The sequence below is a fragment of the Monodon monoceros genome, unplaced genomic scaffold (assembly GCF_005190385.1).
Source record: "Monodon monoceros isolate NGI ecotype Baffin Bay Population unplaced genomic scaffold, NGI_Narwhal_1 Super_Scaffold_7, whole genome shotgun sequence".
NCBI lineage: Eukaryota > Metazoa > Chordata > Mammalia > Artiodactyla > Monodontidae > Monodon > Monodon monoceros.
The window spans coordinates 38,202,707-38,221,317 of NW_021703784.1; the positions used below are offsets into that span (position 1 = coordinate 38,202,707).

The following is an 18,611-nucleotide window of genomic DNA, read 5'->3' on the forward strand; positions in this document are numbered from 1 at the left end:
TGCTGTACAGCAGAAACTAACACAACATTGTAAAGCAACTATACTCCAACAAAAATTAATTTAAAAATATAAATCCATACACCTACTCTCAGTCTTCATCTGGGTTGAACTCTCAGCATCTTTTAAAATAAAACTATTTTTCAAAAAAAAATTAAGAAAACAAGTCCATTTACAAGAACATCAAAAAGAGTAAAATACTTAGGAATAAACCCAATAAAAGAAACATAAGACTTGCACAATAAAAATCATAAAATGTTGCTGAAAGTAATTTTTAAAGTCCTAAAAAAAAAGTACTAAATAAATGAAATGATATCCCATGTTCATGAATTGGAAGACTTAGTACTGCTTAGATGACAGTAATCCCCAAACCCCATCTGCCTTTTTTTTTTTTTGGCAGAGATTGACAAACTGATCCTAAAGCAATGGTAATTAAAACAGTGTGGTACTGGGATAAGGCTAGACAAGTAGATCCATGAAACAGAATCAAGAATCCAGAAATAAACTCTGACATTTATGGTTAATTGGTTTTCCAGAAGGGTGCCAAGATAATTCAATGGGGGAAAGAACAGTCTTTTCAACAAATGGTGTAGGGACAACTGGATATCCATATGCAAAAGAGGCTGGATCCCTATATCACACAGTATAAAAAAATTAGCTCAAAATGGATCAAAGAAAGGAAAAAAAAAGGATCAAAGACCTAAATATATGCATTAAAACCATAAAACTCTTAGAAGAAAATATAGGAGTGGATCTTTGTGACTCTGGATTAGGCAATGGCTTCTTAGATATGACACCAAAAGCTCAAGCAACAAAAGAAAAAATAAAATGGAATTCATCAAAACTTAAAAACTTTTGTGCATCAAAGGACACCATCAAAAAGGGAACAGACAACCCAAGAAACGGAGAAAATATCTGCAAATCATATATCTGATAAGGGTTCGATATTCAGAACAAATAGAGAACATTTATAACCCAACAATAAAAAGACAAATAGCCCACTTCAAAAATGGGCAAACTATTTGAATAGACATTTCTCCTAAAAGATACACAAATGAAAAGATGCTCAACATGATTAGCCACGAAGGAAATGCAAACCAAACCCACACTAATACACCACTTCGTATCCATTTGATCTTTTGTTGGGTCTTCATTGCCGCATGTGGATTTTCTCTAGTTGCATCAAGCAGGGACTACTCTTCACTGTTGTGCTCAGGCTTCTCATTGTGGTGGCTTCTCTTGTTATGGAGAACAGGCTCTAGGTGCGTGGGCTTCAATAGTTGTGGTGAGTGGGCTTCAGTAGTTGTGGCTCATGGGCTTAGTTGCTCCGCAGCATGTGGGATCTTCCAGGGCTTGAACCCGTGTCCCCTGCATTGGCAGGCAGAATCTTAACCACTGCGCCACCAGGGAAGTCCACATCCATGTGATCTTGATGCTTGGAACATTCTTTTTGGGTGGCACGGGGTTCATGACACAAGATTATTTTTCTTTCTCTATAGATTCAGTTACTTTAATTGGTTCTTCACTAGAGAAACAAGAATCTCATAATTGGTTCTCATTACTTGCTTGTAAAGCTCCTTCTGCCGTGCCTCTAGATTCCGCCATTCTTCCTCGGAGAAATAAACGGCCACATCCTTGTAAGTCAGAGGTAACGGAGCTGGCTCGGCCATGGGCCCTTGCGGTCCCACCAGGCCCCGGACGGGGTTACGGCCAAGCCACGTGTCCCGGCTGCCCACGGCAGCCTCCAGCTCCCAACTGACCTCCAGTTTTTTTTTCTTGTTATTTATCAAGAGCCCATTGTACAAAGTAGCTCAAATGATGACAGTCCCTTACAAATGGCGGTGTTGTGTTAGGGGCGGTTGCCAACATTCCTCCCAGTTCTGAAACTTTTGATTCTGTGAAATTTTATGGTTCCCGATACACATTTTCAAAAGGTCTCATTTTACAGGTATCAGTAGTATTGTAAATTGATCTAACAAATCATAGGCACTGAATTTGATTGATGGGGGAGGGAGCTTCTCCTGTTTTACATGTTTTAGCATGATTAGTGAAAAATAATAGTTTAGACAGTTTGGCAATATGAAATGTCCATCTGAGTGACTGGATTAATGACTTTTAGGCTGCTGCATTGTCTACTGATGTGTATTTTCCTCTTGTCATCCCTCTTAGGCCATGAGTAGGGCCAGAGCCCTCAGATCTCAGTCAGAGGAAGCTGCTTCCGCCTTTAGTGCTGATGACCTTATGAGTATAGATTGGGCAGAACAGATGGCTGATGACTCTGATGAGAGCATCACAGCAGCAGCCAACAAAGGGAGAGGCCGAGGAAGAGGCCGGAGAGGAGGAAGAGGGCAGAATCCAGTGTCAAGAGGAGGATCTCAGAGAGGAAGAGGTTAGCACTGAGTCTTTCTTGGCACACTTTCAGTCACACTTGGCAGTTGTGTGGGAAATTCAGAATTGTGTTCATATTGGCAGAACTGAGTTACACAGTCCTTTAAAAATTTATTTTTACAATGCATAAAAATGGTCTTTAATGTAGTTCCAACATGTACATTTCACGTAAATAAATTCTGAATGGCCACATGCACATATAGTTTGAATAGTTCTTAACACGTTCTTTTTTTAAAGAATTTCATAGTGCCTCTCACACATTGGGAACATTTAATAGACATGTTTACTCTCACATGTACAAAGTAATAGTGAGGCAAACACTTAAGGAAAATGTCTAGCTAATGCCCACTAACAGCAGGAAGAAAACTCCAGATTATAAAAATTATTATTTTTGAAAACTGCCCCTACACAATTTGATTTTTTAAAGCAATCATTAAATTAATTGCCATCATTGTGTCTAATGTGATACTATTGTCATTGAATAGGCCAAATAATAGAAGATAGTCATCCAGTGACTTCCTGATGCATTATAGAAATCCATCCCTAGGAATAGTTTTAAATTATTTTTCTATTAAATATTTATCTGTCGGAATTTTAAGCTGTTAAAGTGGGTAGTACTTTAGTTAAAAATCTCCCAGGAGAGAAATCCCCATCTTCTAGTGATAAATGTTTTCATTATCCTTACATTTATAAATTTTTTCCTTACATTGTAATTGGAACAATATGAACCAAGTGCGGCCTAAGAATAGTCTCTGAAAATTGATTGATCAGACGCTAGATGTTTCTTCTTATATATATCTTTGACATTTTACACATAAACTATGTTTTGACATAACTTTATTTAGTGGTGTTTTTTTAAAAAAACAAAACAAACCTTAGCCACTGATGGACTGGTATACTGACCGCTCATTATTCTAACAGCAGGCGCTGCTCTGGAGACTTCTACCCGAGGCAGAAGTTCAAAGGCCACTATGTCAACATCTAGAAATATGTCTATTATAGATGGTGAGTATAGACTGCCAAAGATCACCTAGCAGGTACTTATAAATTCCAACACAGGAAGACTCAGGAAAGCCCATGAGTAAACCTTACTGGTTTGTGTTGAATCACAGGATAAATTATGCTGATTTAAAAGACCTTTGCCATTCATGGAGGCTATCGAAGAGGGTGGGCTCTAAAAATTAATTTTTATATCCCACTTTAGACAAATTTGGTTATTTCCCTTTTATAGAGGGATCACTAAGACATGGAAAAGGCAGTTGGTCAGTGTATCAACAATGATTAAGAGAGAAGGAACTGCTCCTTAATGTACTGTAAACTTTCTTTCCTCATGCTGCTTTTGTCCATTTCTCCTATTAGTATAGAGTCATGTGAGCTGCATTTAAGGGAAGTTATAGTTAGGATTCTTTGAATTGATTTTGTGTATGTTGCTGTGGTCTAAAAATTAGCCTCAAACTAAGGGAACCTATTTTTATAAACTATTTTAGTAATAATTTAATATAGAAATTTAATAAACTATTTTTAGTATTACAGTTTATGAGATCAGAGGAAGTTGTAAGTCAGATCTGTGTTGTAAGTTGTAAGTCAGATTTAAAATATATGTTAAAATAGGTGGTGATATATTTTTCTCCCTACCATTCAGAGTATATCCATATGTATTTTATTTATATTATCTTATTATTTGAGATTAATTTTTGACAGATTGGAGAGTTGGACTAAATCTCACAAGATGAAATTTATCAAGGGTAAATATAAACTGTATTTATGTCCAAAAGAACAGCTGCACAGAGAAGTATATGATATTAGTAGGGAACCAAGTAAGAAAGACTTAGGTCACTGAGGTTGTGCAGGTTGATCTAACTGTCCAAATCTAATGGTGCCTTAAGCACTATTAATAGAAGTAATGCTTCTTGACAGCAAGGAAGTTCTCCCTCGTACTGATTGGATGTATCATGCCAAGAATACTGTGCTCATCTTTTGAAACCGTATTTCAAGAAAGATGTCAACTTTATATGATCATTCAGAAGAGAAACCATATAATATAAAAAATTTGATAGAAGGAACTTATGATATCTAACCTGGGAAAAATTCAAGTCTTTACAGAAATTAAGTTCTGTTATATCAAAGATCGGATAGATTTGATTTGTATAGTTCTAAAGACAGTGGTTTTAAATCTATTTTAAGTTATGGATTCTGAAAGCTATGTCTCCTATCTTTAAATAAGTACTCATATGCAATTGTGTGCCATTTCAAAGGGCTCAGGGACCCCCATGAAGCCTATCCATGGGCTCCAGGTTAAGAACTACCAACCCAATGAGGATAGATGGAAAAGCTAATCACACACAGATTTAAGTTTATTATGTGATAAAGTGGACCTGGAAGGCTTAAGAACAATTTCACCTACTCCCTCTTTTATAGATGAGGGAATTGAGCTAAGTAATTTGCCCTAGATTGATAAAACCACTAATAGTACTAATAATAGCTAATACTTACGTGACGATTACTGCAGGCCTCTCAACAGCTCAGTGGGATAGGCACTTATTATTTCTCTGTTTTACAGAAAAGGGAACTGAGGCTTTGAAAAGATAGGCAACTTACCCAAGGTCTCACAACTAGTAAATTCTAGAACTTGAATTGATCCCACATTCTCTGGCCTTCAGAGTGAGTAGGTAACCACTCTACTGTTAGTTTCCAGAGCAAGAGAAGATTAGAGGTTGAGCTACTGGCTCTCAGTAGAGAAGTCTTTGCATTATACGGAATAATCTATCAACCAACGTAAAGATGGTGTAAGCTGCCTCAGAAGGAAGTGAGTTGTGACTCCATCAGAGGAAATTTTCAATATTTTCTGGATGACAGTTGACATTGGAGAAAGGATAAAAACATCAGCTCTATTAAATGAGTCTTGAAGGACCTTCTTATCAAAAGTTCTGCTGCTATTTTTTTGTTGTTGTTGTTTTGTTTTGTTTTTGCGGTACGCGGGCCTCTCACTGCTGTGGCCTCTCCCGTTGCGGAGCACAGGCTCCGGACGCGCAGGCTCAGCGGCCATGGCTCACGGGCCCAGCCGCTCCGCGGCACGTGGGATCCTCCCGGACCGGGGCAAACCCGTGTCCCCTGCATCGGCAGGTGGACTCTCAACCACTACGCCACCAGGGAAGCCTCATGCTGCTGTGTTTTTATTGAAGGATTATTCAGTACTTGAGTAGGGCCAGCTGAGATCCTTATCGTTTGACTTTAGAAGTATATTGTCTCTGTTGCCGTTTAGAAAATGGCATTTAGAAAGATGCTGTGACATTCTTGGAAGGTGTAAGATAAAAGCAGAGAAGGGAAAAGGAAGTGAAAAAAGGCAGCACGGTAAACGATCTGGGATGAGTTCAACGTGTAAAAAGCTTTGTGACTTTGGACAAGTCACTCACTCTCCTAGTTTGTTTACGTGTGCATTGGGAATAATCTTGCCATATTGGATTACTCTGGGGATTAAAAGCAAAAAGCCTTGGAATTCCCTGGGGGTCCAGTGGTTAGGACTCCACCAAGGGCCCGGGTTCAATCCCTGGCTGGGGAACTAAGATCCTGCAGGCCTCTCAGTACAGCCAAAAAAAAGGAAAGCCAAAAGCCTGGCACATAGTAGGCTTTTGTGAAATGTTTATATATATATATTTATATATATATATATATTATAAAAAAAGAGAAAACAGAGGGAGTTAGAAAAGGATCGTGAGTAAAATATGAACACGTCCATGTTAAACTACCAAAAGTTGGTCAGCATGCAACACAGAGGCATAGACTTTGTAAATTACCTGCCTTTACCTTAGCCCAAACTGCCTTTTCTCATCATGGCTTTGTTGTTCTATGTGAAACTTTCCTTGACACCAGTGGGCAGAATTAATCACTCAGATTGAGTCTTCGGGTTTCCATTGTTGTCATTAAGAAATCAGCTATTGGGCTTGCCTGGTGGCACAGTGATTGAGAGTCTGCCTGCCGATGCAGGGGACATGGGTTCATGCCCCGGTCCGGGAAGATCCCACATGCCGTGGAGCGGCTGGGCCCGTGGGCCATGGCCGCTGAGCCTGCGCGTCCGGCTGGCCGTCTCTGGTGTTCTGTAGTTTCACTATGATGAATCTAGATATGGGATTCTTTTTATCCTGCTTAGGATTTATGGGGTTTCATGAAACTGTGAATTGGTGCCTTTTATCATTTCTAGAAATCCTTTACTCTTATCCCTTCAGATATTACCTCTGTGCTATTCTTTTTCTTTCCTTCTAAGACTTCAATTAAATAAATGTGTGACCTATTCACTGTGTCCTCCCACTGGAGGAGGAGTACTAACTTCCCAGAGTAGTTTTAAGTGTTAAATGAGCTATGCATAACCATTACTGAGCACAGCACTTAGAAAGAATCCAATAAATGACTGCTGCTGTTAGTATTAGTGACAGTGTTTACAATTAACTCATGATAATGGATGTTTCTATAAATCAGTCTAAATTTGTCTTTTATGCAGTTGATTTGGTCCAATGGTTTTGCAGTTTAACTCCAACATGGGCCTTTTTTTGAAAAACGGAACTGACTTTTTAATATGGTCTCTGACAAAATAACCATGGAGTACTAACTATAGTTACTATAAGTTTGGGATAAAAGCAACTTTCCCTAACACCATACACAAAAATAAGCTCAAAATGGATTAAAGACCTAAATGTAAGGCCAGAAACTATCAAACTCTTAGAGGAAAACATAGGCAGGACACTCTATGACATAAATCACAGCAAGATCCTTTTTGACCCACCTCCTAGAGAAATGGAAATAAAAACAAGAATAAACAAATGGGACCTAATGAAACTTCAAAGCTTTTGCACAGCAAAGGAAACCATAAACAAGATGAAAAGACAACCCTCAGAATGGGAGAAAATACTTGCAAATGAAGCAACTGACAAAGGATTAATCTCCAAAATTTATAAGCAGCTCATGCAGCTCAATAACAGAAAAACAAACAACCCAATCCAAAAATGGGCAGAAGACCTAAATAGACATTTCTCCAAAGAAGAAATACAGACTGCCAACAAACACATGAAAGAATACTCAACATCATTAATCATTAGAGAAATGCAAATCAAAACTACAATGAGATATCATCTCACACCAGTCAGAATGGCCATCATCAAAAAATCTGCAAACAATAAATGCCGGTGGAGAGGGTGTGGAGAAAAGGGAACCCTCTTGCACTGCTGGTGGGAATGTGAATTGGTACAGCCACTATGGAGAACAGTATGGAGATTCCTTAAAAAACTACAAATAGAGCTACCATATGACCCAGCAATCCCACTACTGGGCATATACCCTGAGAAAACCATAATTCAAAAAGAGTCATGTACCAAAATGTTCATTGCAGCTCTATTTACAATAGCCCGGAGATGGAAACAACCTAAGTGTCCACATCGGATGAATGGATAAAGAAGATGTGGCACATATATACAATGGAATATTACTCAGCCATAAAAAGAAACGAAATTGAGCTATTTGTAATGAGGTGGATAGACCTAGAGTCTGTCCTACAGAGTGAAGTAAGTCAGAAAGAGAAAGACAAATACCGTATGCTAACACATATATATGGAATTTAAGAAAAAAAAATGTCATGAAGAACCTAGGGGTAAGACAGGAATAAAGACACAGACCTACTAGAGAATGGACTTGAGGATATGGGGAGGGGGAAGGGTAAGCTGTGACAAAGCGAGATAGAGGCATGGACGTATATACACTACCAAACGTAAGGTAGATAGCTAGTGGGAAGCAGCCGCATAGCACAAGGAGATCAGCTTTGTGACCGCCTGGAGGGGTGGGATAGGGAGGGTGGGAGGGAGGGAGACGCAAGAGGGAAGAGATGGGAACATACGTATATGTATAACTGATTCACTTTGTTATAAAGCAGAAACTAACACACCATTGTAAAGCAATTATATTCCAATAAAGATGTAAATAAATAAATAAAAGCAATGAAAAAATTTTTTTAAAAATGAAGCTTGGTTACAAAAAAAAAAAGCAACTTTAAACTATAGCTTCTACGTTCGTATTGTAAATGGAGGAATGAAGAGATAAATAAAGGTTCAATCCTATTATAACAAGCTCCATGGAGTGTAAAGATTTGTACAATAGTCCTGCAGTTTTATTGGGAAAGGTAGATGTTACACTTACAGCCAGCAGCGGTTGTGAATGAGAGTTATCAGCCCACACTTTTCCACTGAAGTCTGTCTGCAGAGGATAGTGACTAAGTTAATAAAAGAAGCCTCTGTCTTTGCATTTAATTTATACCACGGTTACCACTGCTGCTACTCCGTCCACTATTACTAGCGAAATCATTTGAATACCTACTACATCTAGGTGCTTGCCAAAACAATTTACATTAACCACCTCTTTTTATCCTGTCCACAATTTTCAGCATGAAGTATTAGTAACTGCTTTATAGGTGGGGAAACCGAGACTTGACGAAGCCAAGGAACTTGGCCACAGTCACCCAGCTAGTGAGTCCACATGGCTCTAACTCTAAAACCAGAGCTTTTAACCCCCAATACAGTATGTATTGCCTTCCTAACAGAACCAAGTGCTTAATTTTCTGATAATGTTAATTTATCACACAAATATTTATTGGGGATAAAAAGAAAGGAAGGCTCTTGTTTCTTCCGGGAGCCGAGAGTTTGAAGGGTCAATTAGTGAATAACGATTGAGCAGAAATAGTTTTTGAAAGAGTCATGATTGCTGGCCTTTGCATTCAGTTGCCCTCTCCAGCCTTTTTTTTTTTTTTTTTTTTGCGGTACGCGGGCCTCTCACTGTTGTGGCCTCTCCTGTTGCGGAGCACAGGCTCCAGACGCGCAGGCTCAGTGGCCATGGCTCACGGGCCCAGCCGCTCCGCGGCATGTGGGATCTTCCCGGACCGGGGCACAAACCCGTGTCCCCTGCATCGGCAGGCAGACTCTGAACCACTGCGCCACCAGGGAAGCCCTCTCCAGCCTTTTGAGTAGAGTAGGATGTGAGGCTAGTGACTGAGTACGGTGGGTAAGAACTCTGCTTCCTCCTTTCCTTTCTCTCAGGTAGACATCCTTAGATTGGGGATAGAACCTGGAATAGGAAAAATGAGTAAATCATAAATTTAGGCTAGGTGGAAAGATTCCTGAGTTTTCTGACTAGGAGAATTTTGGACTTTGTAGGGTTCTTTGAACATTTGACTTCTTCAAGTCCTCTGTCTTTTTATCTCCTCTTGCTCTGTTGTTTAGTTTGGGGGTTATCTTGGGGGAAACCTTTTTTTTTTTTTTTGTATTAGGAAACTGGTAAGGCGTAGGAGAAAAATTAAACCTCTAATTGGGTCTTTAAATTTTATTCTAGGTTTTTAATAATCTGCACTTAATTCCAGTGGGGGTGGGGGGGGGGTTACCCACACCACCAAGCCGTCCTCAGACACCTGCTGGGTGTCCTGCAAGTCAACTCAATTCTGACACTACCTGCCCAGAGACAGCATCAGATCCCACAGGGGAAGGACTCAGTTCCAGAAGACTGCCCCCCTCTACTTCAGATGCCAGTCACAAGTCCAGGTTGTTATCTGTACTTCTGACTAATAGGCTATCAATCAGAGGTCCCCATGACTCCCTCCTTGGATTCAACTAACTTGCTAGAGTGGCTCACAGAACTCAGGAAACTAGTTTACTCACTAGATTACTGGTTTATTACAAAAGATATGAAAGGATATGAATCAATAGCCAGATGAAGAGATGTATAGGGGCGAAGTCCAGAACAGAGGAGCTTCTGTCCTCATCGAGTTTGGGGTCCAAGCATGGTGGCACGTGGAAGCATCTTGATTCACCGCCTGGAAGCTCTCTGAACCCCCTTCCTTTTAAGTTTTTATGGAGGCCCCGCTACATAGGAATGATTGATTAAATCATTGGCTGTTGGTGATTGATTCAACCTCTAGCTCCTCTTCCCTCCCCAGAAATCGGGGATGGGACTGAAAGTTCGAACCCTCTATTCCTGGTTGGTTCCCCTGGTAACCAGCCTCCCTCCTCAGTTGTGGTCCCAAAGTTATCTCATTAACATAACAAAAAGCACCTTGATGGCTCTCATTGCTTTAGGAAATTAGGGTTTTAGGGGCTCTCTGCCAGAAATGTGGATGAAGACCAAATGTATATTTCTTACTGTAAAATCAAAATATTATAGTTTTGGTCTCAGGAAAAATAAAAATGAACTAAACTTCATGTTTCTAACCAAGTTTACAAAGCTGAAAATGTAAGGATTCATAGGAAGGGTATCATGGAATGAAAGATAGGCTGTAACAGGGATATTAGCTCGGTGCTTTGTGACAGCCTGGAGGGGTGGGATAGGGAGAGTGGGAGGGAGGGAGACTCAAGAGGGAAGACATATGGGAACATATGTATATGTATAACTGATTCACTTTGTTATAAAGCAGAAACTAACACACCATTGTGAAGCAATTATACCCCAATAAAGATGTTTAAAGAAAAAAAAAAAAGAAAGATAGGCTGTTTTCTAGCATTCCCTCTGGACTATTTCTTAGGTACTGAATATTTCTAACAAAGTAGAGGAGAATAAGGAAGCGCTTACTGGAACCATGTGGCTCCCACAGGGAAAGAGATTGTCATCTATAAGAGAAGGCAGACCTGAGGAGGGTTACTTTCACTGTATTTGGAGTTCAGTCCATTAGGTGATCAGATTTTATCCTTCAGGTATTTTTCTATAAAATATTTTTAGTGTAGGTGTATTTATGAACAGTGCTTTACTACTTTATTTGAGTAAACCGGGAAATCATATGAGACTGGTAGTTAGACATATAATTCCATCTCCCGATTTTAAAGCATATTAAGTGGTTTTATAATCAGTCATCATGGATTTTTGCAGATAGGACTTAGGAAACCTTCAGCTAAAGAAGTGTGCAAATTTTTCTAAGCTTTTTTAAGAATAACATAATGGATGTTTCATCTTTTTCTTTATAGCCTTTAAAGCTGCAAGACAGCAGCCCTCCCAAAATGTTGCTACTAAGAATTATTCAGAGGTAAGAAAAAAAGTTTTCTAATTGTGTACCAATTTATGTTTCCTACATTATGATTGTCAATTCTTTGGTCTACAAAGTAAATAAAAGAAGAAAAAATGTGGAACATTAAAACTGCAGAGAACTTTACTGATTATCTAGACTGAGGGCTTCTAGGGTTTCTGCGTGGGAGGAGGGTTTCTCTTTTTCTTTCTTTAATAATGGATCACATGATTGGACACCCATAAATGTATGTACCCAGTAATATTTTTAAGGATAATAATGTTGAACCAAAAGAGTCCATGCATGGAAAACTATGATTGAAGATGGGCGTTCAGTGCGTAGAGAGGTCTTATTTATTGCTGGCTTCCTTTTGTTACTTATACTCTCATAATACTCTGGCTTGTGTCTTAATGGCTGAAGCCAGACTCAAGACAAGCTACAAGGTCTGAGTCTACGGACCTCTGTGTTCAACTCTAGATTTAACATGAAACCTCTGCTCTTCCTTTGGATTCCAAGAAGAGTCCAGAATGGGCTTGATTCTCCTGTTACCTCTCTTTCAAAACACATGTGTCTTACTTCCCAGGCACCATCCCTGGCCTCTACCTGCTAGATGCCTGGGGTGTCCCCCCTAGTTATGATAATCAAAATGCCTCCAGACATGTCCAGTTGTTTCTGGCATGGGGGGGGGGTTTAAAAATCACACCTAGTTGAGAATCGTTGCTCTATATCATACTGCCCCACCAGCATTTTCTCAAATTTCACTCCTTGATTTCTTGAGTATGTGACACAATTGACCACCTCCTCTTCCAGAAAACTTCTCTGTTTTTTTGTTTTTTCCTTTCTTATTATTATACAATTATATATGGGTATACTGGTGCTAACTTTTATCCTGAGCTCCATTTCATTATTCCTATTCAACTGTTGCCTGCTATCGCTGCAAGATCATATCTGAAAACAAAATTATCATCATGTCCACAAGGTAGCTTCCCTTCTAGATTTTTCTTTTATAATGCAAGAACATGAGTTCAGAAAGAGCAAGTCATGGTAACTTTTTCTTTCATGTTTTTGATTGAGGTGACATAGTGGTAGATCAGGGGAATGCTGAAGGCATTTGATCCCTTCAAGGCACTTAAGACAATCTCCTGACAGTTTCATGGACAAAATGCAGAAATATTGGCTGGATTCATAGCCATTTAGAAACTTCATTTAATGGTCTTTGATTAATAGTTCAATGTCAGCCTTGGGTGGGGGTGGGTCTCAAGTGCTGCTTTTTTCACTGTTTTGTCTTTGGCTTTATCAGTTGGATGAAGACATGGCAAGTGTGTGTATTAAGTGTCAAGATAACACAAAATGTAGAGGAGTAGGTAGTAATCTGGATGATAGTATCAAGAATCACAGGTATCTTTCTTGGGGCTTAAAAGCAGCAAGTGGTGTTTAACAGGGATAAATGTAACAGAAAAACAGATATCCGGTACTTCCCACACAGTCTTATACCTCATTTAAAATTGGAGATGAAGCACCGATGGCCTAGTTCCTCATTAGAACCCAAGAAAATCACAGGGCACTGTCCGCACATGACCCATTGTGAGTCATTCACCAGTCTGAGTGCATGTTCCTATAGGTACCCAGGCTGCCGTGGTAGTAGGAGAGAAGTGAGCTCACACATGTTGTATAAAAAAACCATTTGTAAATGAAGAGTGACATTAGTGGGGAGGTTAGGCAGAGCTTTAGTTTTTATGGTTATTGCTTACATGGTATCTGCCTCCTTTTTTGTAACTTTTTATAAAAATATATATTTTTGGGCATTAGTTAATGCATTTTTATTCAGATTTTCCATTCCCACAAAGACTATTTGCTGTTGTGCTTTCTCCCCCTTAGGTGATTGTGGTAGATGAGTCAGATACCGAAGAAGACATTTTTCCTACCACTTCCAAAGCTGATCAAAGGTCGGTGCAGTGACTTCCTGCAAAAAGGAACATCTGAAAAAATTAAAAATTATCCAGAATTCAACATACATATTTCTCTATGCTACAGAAGTCTGATTTTTAAAAAAAATTTTATTTATGTATGTATGTATGTATGGCTGTGTTGGGTCTTCATTCCGGCACACAGGCTTTGTCTAGTTGCTGCAAACGGGGGCTACTCTTCATTGTGGTGTGTGGGCTTCTCATTGCGGTGGCTTTTCTTATTATGGGCTCTAGGCGTGCAGGCTTCAGTAGCTGTGGCTCGCAGGCTCAGTAGTTGCGGCACACGGGCTTAGTTGCTCTGTGGCATGTGGGATCTTCCCAGACCAGGGTTCAAACCCATGTCCCCTGCATTGGCAGGCAGATCTTAACCATTGTGCCACCAGGGAAGCCCTGGAAGTCTAACAGATTTATTTTCAGCTAGTCACGTATGTTCAAAAGTGAAAAATAGACCAAGGGGTAGTTCGTGGAGTCAATGCAGCATTATTACAAGTATTTTCACGGAAAATTTGAATAACTTGTCATTCATTTCCTTTCGCCTTTATTACCCAGGGATTTTATTGCTGGAGTACTATGTCCTCTCCAATTAACAGAAAGTAGCTTTGTATTTTGTTAATATTCTGTTTCAGCTTTCAGCACTTCCTGTGTGTCAGGTACCATTCTGAGCCTTTGCCTATGAATTAGCTTATTTGCTGGTCACAGTCACTCCAGGAGGTAAATGTACTTATAACTCTATTTTCCCCCTTTTACCTTTGAAGAAAGTGAGGCGTGGTAGTCTACGTAACTTACCTAAGGTCACACAGCCAGTCACGGAGCCAAGCATTCTGCTCCAGGACTCATCTCTGCTGTTGCCGCTGCTGCTTTTTTTCTTTTTTTTTAAATTTTATTGAAGTATAGTTGATTTACAATGTTGTCTTAATCTCTGCTGTACAGCAAAGTGAATCAGTTGTACATATACATATTCTTTTTCATATTCTTTTCCATTATGGTTTATCACAGGATACTGAATATGGTTCCCTATGCTATGCAGTAGGACCTTGTTGTTGATCCATCCTGTGTATCAATATAATAATTTGCATCTGCTAACCCCAAACTCCCACTCCATCCCTCCCCCACCTGCCTCCCCCTTGGCAGCTACAAGTCTGTCCTCTATGTCTGTGAGTCTGTTTCTGCTTTGTAGATAAGTTCATTTGTGTCGTATTTTAGATTCCACATGTAAGTGATATCACGTGATATTTGCCTTTCTCTTTCTGACTTACTTCGCTTAGTATGATCATCTCTAGGTCCATCCTCTGCTGTTGCTTCTTCGCATAACAGATTAAGCTCTCAGACCTCTGTGCATGTAATAAGAATCATTTAATTGACGAGAGGAGATTTAGAAACGCACATTTTGGCAAGAAATCTGAAACCAGCCTTGGCAGATTTGTGTTCCTGATGACAGCAACTGGGTGACGCAATTTATGCTGTCTTTGAAGAATTGTTTAGTAATGGCATGGCTTGCATTGGTATTTCACTCATGATTTAAAGTATTTAAGCTCTACCACTTACTGAGTGTGGATGTTGTGCAAGTTTTGTTGACTTCTGTGCCTCAGTGTCCTCATTTGTAAGATGAAGATAATAATATTTACCTCAAAGTGTTGTTATGAGGCTTTAAAGTGAGTTAATATTTGTGAAGTGCTAAAGTACAGCACTTAACACATAGTAACACCTCTAGAAGGGCTTATTGAAGAAATAACAGGCTAGGGAAATAGAACAAGAATAATGGAAAGAATGGTGAGCAGTAAAAGCACTAATATTCTGGTAGTTGACTTTAAAAAGGAAAGAACTTCCAGCTGTAAAACTCCTTTCTGCTGGATGGGCAGTGGAAATCCACCCACTTTCCCCTGGAAAAACTGCACCAAACTCTACATGGTTGTACTGGGGACAAAAGGACCCTTCCAGATTTGATAGAGCTGGTGGCAACCTCCCCCTCCCTGCCGACCTTAAAGCAGTGAGCAAGAGAAGACCTGGCCCCATCAGGCCAGGTAGAGGAGGAGAGATGGAGGGGATTCTATTAAACCTTGCAGTGGGGGGAGCCAACATTCTGGGGGCACCTTTTATGTAGGCCAATTTAACATGTTCTCTTATGCTTGTGATGCTGTTACAACTGACACAATTGGCTGAACATCTCTAGGTAGGAATTCTGACTTGTGCCTCCAAATTATATCTGTACAAAAATGGAGAAGACTTACAGCTCCTGGCACTCAATGTAATACCCCCTGTCTGCCTTATTTTTGAGCCATCCACAGGAAACTAATCCAATTAAACATTTTTTGACGTCCAGGACAAGAGTCCATTTATTTGACCCAGTAGTCAAAACTGTATAACTATTCTTCCCTTCCTGCCACTGCTCTCTGAGGATAGGGGACCTCTCATAGACTGGATCTGTAGGTGTGTGAGGTCCTCTGGTGCAGAATTGGGGGCTCCTGCTATGATCAAATGAGCCAGCATCTGGTGTAGAATGCCTGGCTTGTTTCTGGACACCACTGGTTATTTGTCTGGGGAGACATCAGCAAGCAGAGTCAGGCCTCAGTGGGTGCTTCTTCCTATAACCCCCCTCTTTCCCCAGCTCTCACAGCAACAATGCCTCACCTGCTGTGACTAGCCTTGGCACTGTGGCTTCATGCTTTTGATCTCCTTCTTCCTGTCACAGATGATGGAAACAAGCCAACAATGATCAGTTCCTGCTTAGGTCAAGTACAGAGAGTTGGGGACTTCCCAGGTAGATTGGTTGATAAATTCCTTGATCCTCTACCTCCAAAGCTATGTTGCTCTTCAGGTTTGCTCGGCAGATCCTCCTGTCCTTTACTTTTGTGCCTAAGAGCCTGTGGATTTTTCTGTTTCCTTCTGATGCATAGACCTCTTGACTCTCAACAATTTGTCCAGACAAGCGCTTTGCTATAGTAACATCCCAAAGCATGGTAATAAATTGTTGGCTAAGAGTTCACAGACACTGCTTTTATTTAAGACAGGAGCCGGCAGACTTTTTTCTTAAAGGGCCAGGTAGTAAATGTTTTAGGCTTTGCAGGCCAAGAGGCAAAACTGGGGATATTATGTAGGTGCTTATATAACCATTTAAATATACCCATTTCAAAATGTGAAGACCATTCTTAGCTCACAGGCTGTAAGGAACAGGTAGGCTGGATTTGGTGTGCTAGCCAAGTTTGCTGGCCCCTGTCCTAAGATGACCTAAAATTTTTGTTAGTAGAAATACATAGGAATATGAGTTGCATCGCTACAAGTTAAGCTTCATAAAAGTAGATTTCTGATTATCTTGCTTACTGATGTTTCCCAGGGCCTATCATAGTACCTGGCAGGGGTCAAGCACTAAGTAAATATTTGTTTTTCGGACTGGACACAAATAATATTAACAGTGAGACAACCCTAGAAAGCGGTGAGCCTTTCCTAAGATCCTTTTATCCTGTTATAGAAACGTAACTGAGATTTGATTTAAAATATTTCAGTATTGCCATAATTTTCAGGAGTAGAGGGTGGTAGTAGGTACATGTTAATATATGCTAAGAACTATGATGTCAGCAAACATCTGTGGCGTGCTTCATGTGTGCCAGGCACTGAGCAAAGTGTTTAAGTATATAAACACATTTAATCTGTAAAAAATTCTTATCGGGCTTCCCTGTGGCGCAGTGGTTGAGAATCTGCCTGCTAACGCAGGGGACACGGGTTTGAGCCCTGGTCTGGGAGGATCCCACATGCCGTGGAGCAACTAGGCCCGTGAGCCACAACTACTGAGCCTGCGCGTCTGGAGCTTGTGCTCCGCAACAAGAGAGGCCGCGATAGTGAGAGGCCCGCGCACCGCGATGAAGAGTGGCCCCCGCTTGCCACAACTAGAGAAAGCCCTCCCACAGAAACGAAGACCCAACACAGCAAAAATAAGTACATAAATTAATAAACTCCTACCCGCAACATCTAAAAAAAAGATTAAAAAAAAAAAATTCTTATCATCCTCGTTTTACAGGTGAGGAAATTGCGGCACAGGGAGGCTAAGCTGCTTGAAGCCATGTGGCTCCTAAATGGCAGAACTGGAATTCAGACCCTGACATCAGAGTCCTTTTCATTGCCACTAAGCTTCTACTGCCTCTGATGTAGCTCGAAGGGAATGTGTTAGTTATTTTTATTCATGGCTGCTACTAAAATGAAAAACTTAGCTCGAAAGCCTTCTGTGATGAATTCTTTGGTTCATTTTCTCTGTTTTTCTCACATTTTGCCTCAGGTGGTTGAGCACTTCATCATCGAGCAAACGCACGTCCCGGAGCCAAATCGCTAAAGGGGTTGATTTTGAATCAGATGAGGTAATAACGTAATACGTTAAGTCTTAAATAATTCTTAAATGTTTATAAAATCTGAATAGGGACTGCTAAGCTAGTTGCCGAAAATTATTTCTAAAAATAGTTTCATTGATCACCTTCCTTTGAACCATAGTTAATATTGAGTCAATGAGTGGCCTCTGTTGAGTGCTCATCGATGGAAATACCTCAGATGTGAAAGGCCTGCAGATCCTTAACATATACTATCACTCAGCTCTTATTTAACTTGCCCAGTTAACAGTAGGATCAGAATAGTTTTTTCAGCTTCTGTTGTTTATGTTTGGAGAAATAGTGGTGATGATATCGTGAAAGCCTTTAATGTTGCTTTACAACAGGATGTTTATTAAATGTTCACTGTATGCTCTACACATTTCCTGTATATTTAAGGCGGTACATGGTGGTGTTTTTCAGTTGTGGTAGAAGCACATAACATAAAACTTACCATCTTAACCAGTTTTAAGTGTACAGGTAGTTCACTAGTATTAAGTATATTTACACTGTTGTGCAACAGTCTCCAGAACCTTTTCATGTTCCCAAACCAAAAATCTATACCCATTGAACCACATCTCCTCATTTTCCCCTCTCCTCAGCCCCTGGCAAGGGGCTCTTCTACTTTGTGCATTATGATTTTGACTACCCTGATACTTCATATAAGTGGAATTATACAGCATTTGTCTTTCTGTTCCTGGCTTATTTCACTGAGCATAGTGTCCTCCAGGTTCATCCCTGTTGTACCACATGACGCACACCTTTGGTTTTGAGCTTCACCTGCTGCCGTCATGTTCTCTGTGTCCCAGTTGTGGCTTTGAAACAGCTTGAAGAGAAGACGCCCCAGAACTCAGGCTGCAAAGAAAAATGGCACCATGAGCTCAGTCT

General features: G+C 40.1%; 1 protein-coding gene across 2 annotated transcripts in view; it reads left to right on the top strand.

Annotated features, from left to right (window-relative positions):
* MRE11 (MRE11 homolog, double strand break repair nuclease) overlaps positions 1-18,611 on the top strand; it is a 73,212-nt gene that overhangs the window by 44,333 nt on the left and 10,268 nt on the right. For both annotated transcript variants that reach the window (XR_003791506.1, XM_029208711.1), the window contains exons 15-19: positions 2,167-2,386; positions 3,307-3,390; positions 11,370-11,428; positions 13,286-13,353; positions 17,642-17,720. Coding sequence is in view for 1 of the 2 variants with exons in the window: in XM_029208711.1 (XP_029064544.1) it covers positions 2,167-2,386; positions 3,307-3,390; positions 11,370-11,428; positions 13,286-13,353; positions 17,642-17,720 (510 nt within the window). In the remaining variant the exon portion in view is untranslated. The remainder of the gene's footprint in view (positions 1-2,166; positions 2,387-3,306; positions 3,391-11,369; positions 11,429-13,285; positions 13,354-17,641; positions 17,721-18,611) is intronic.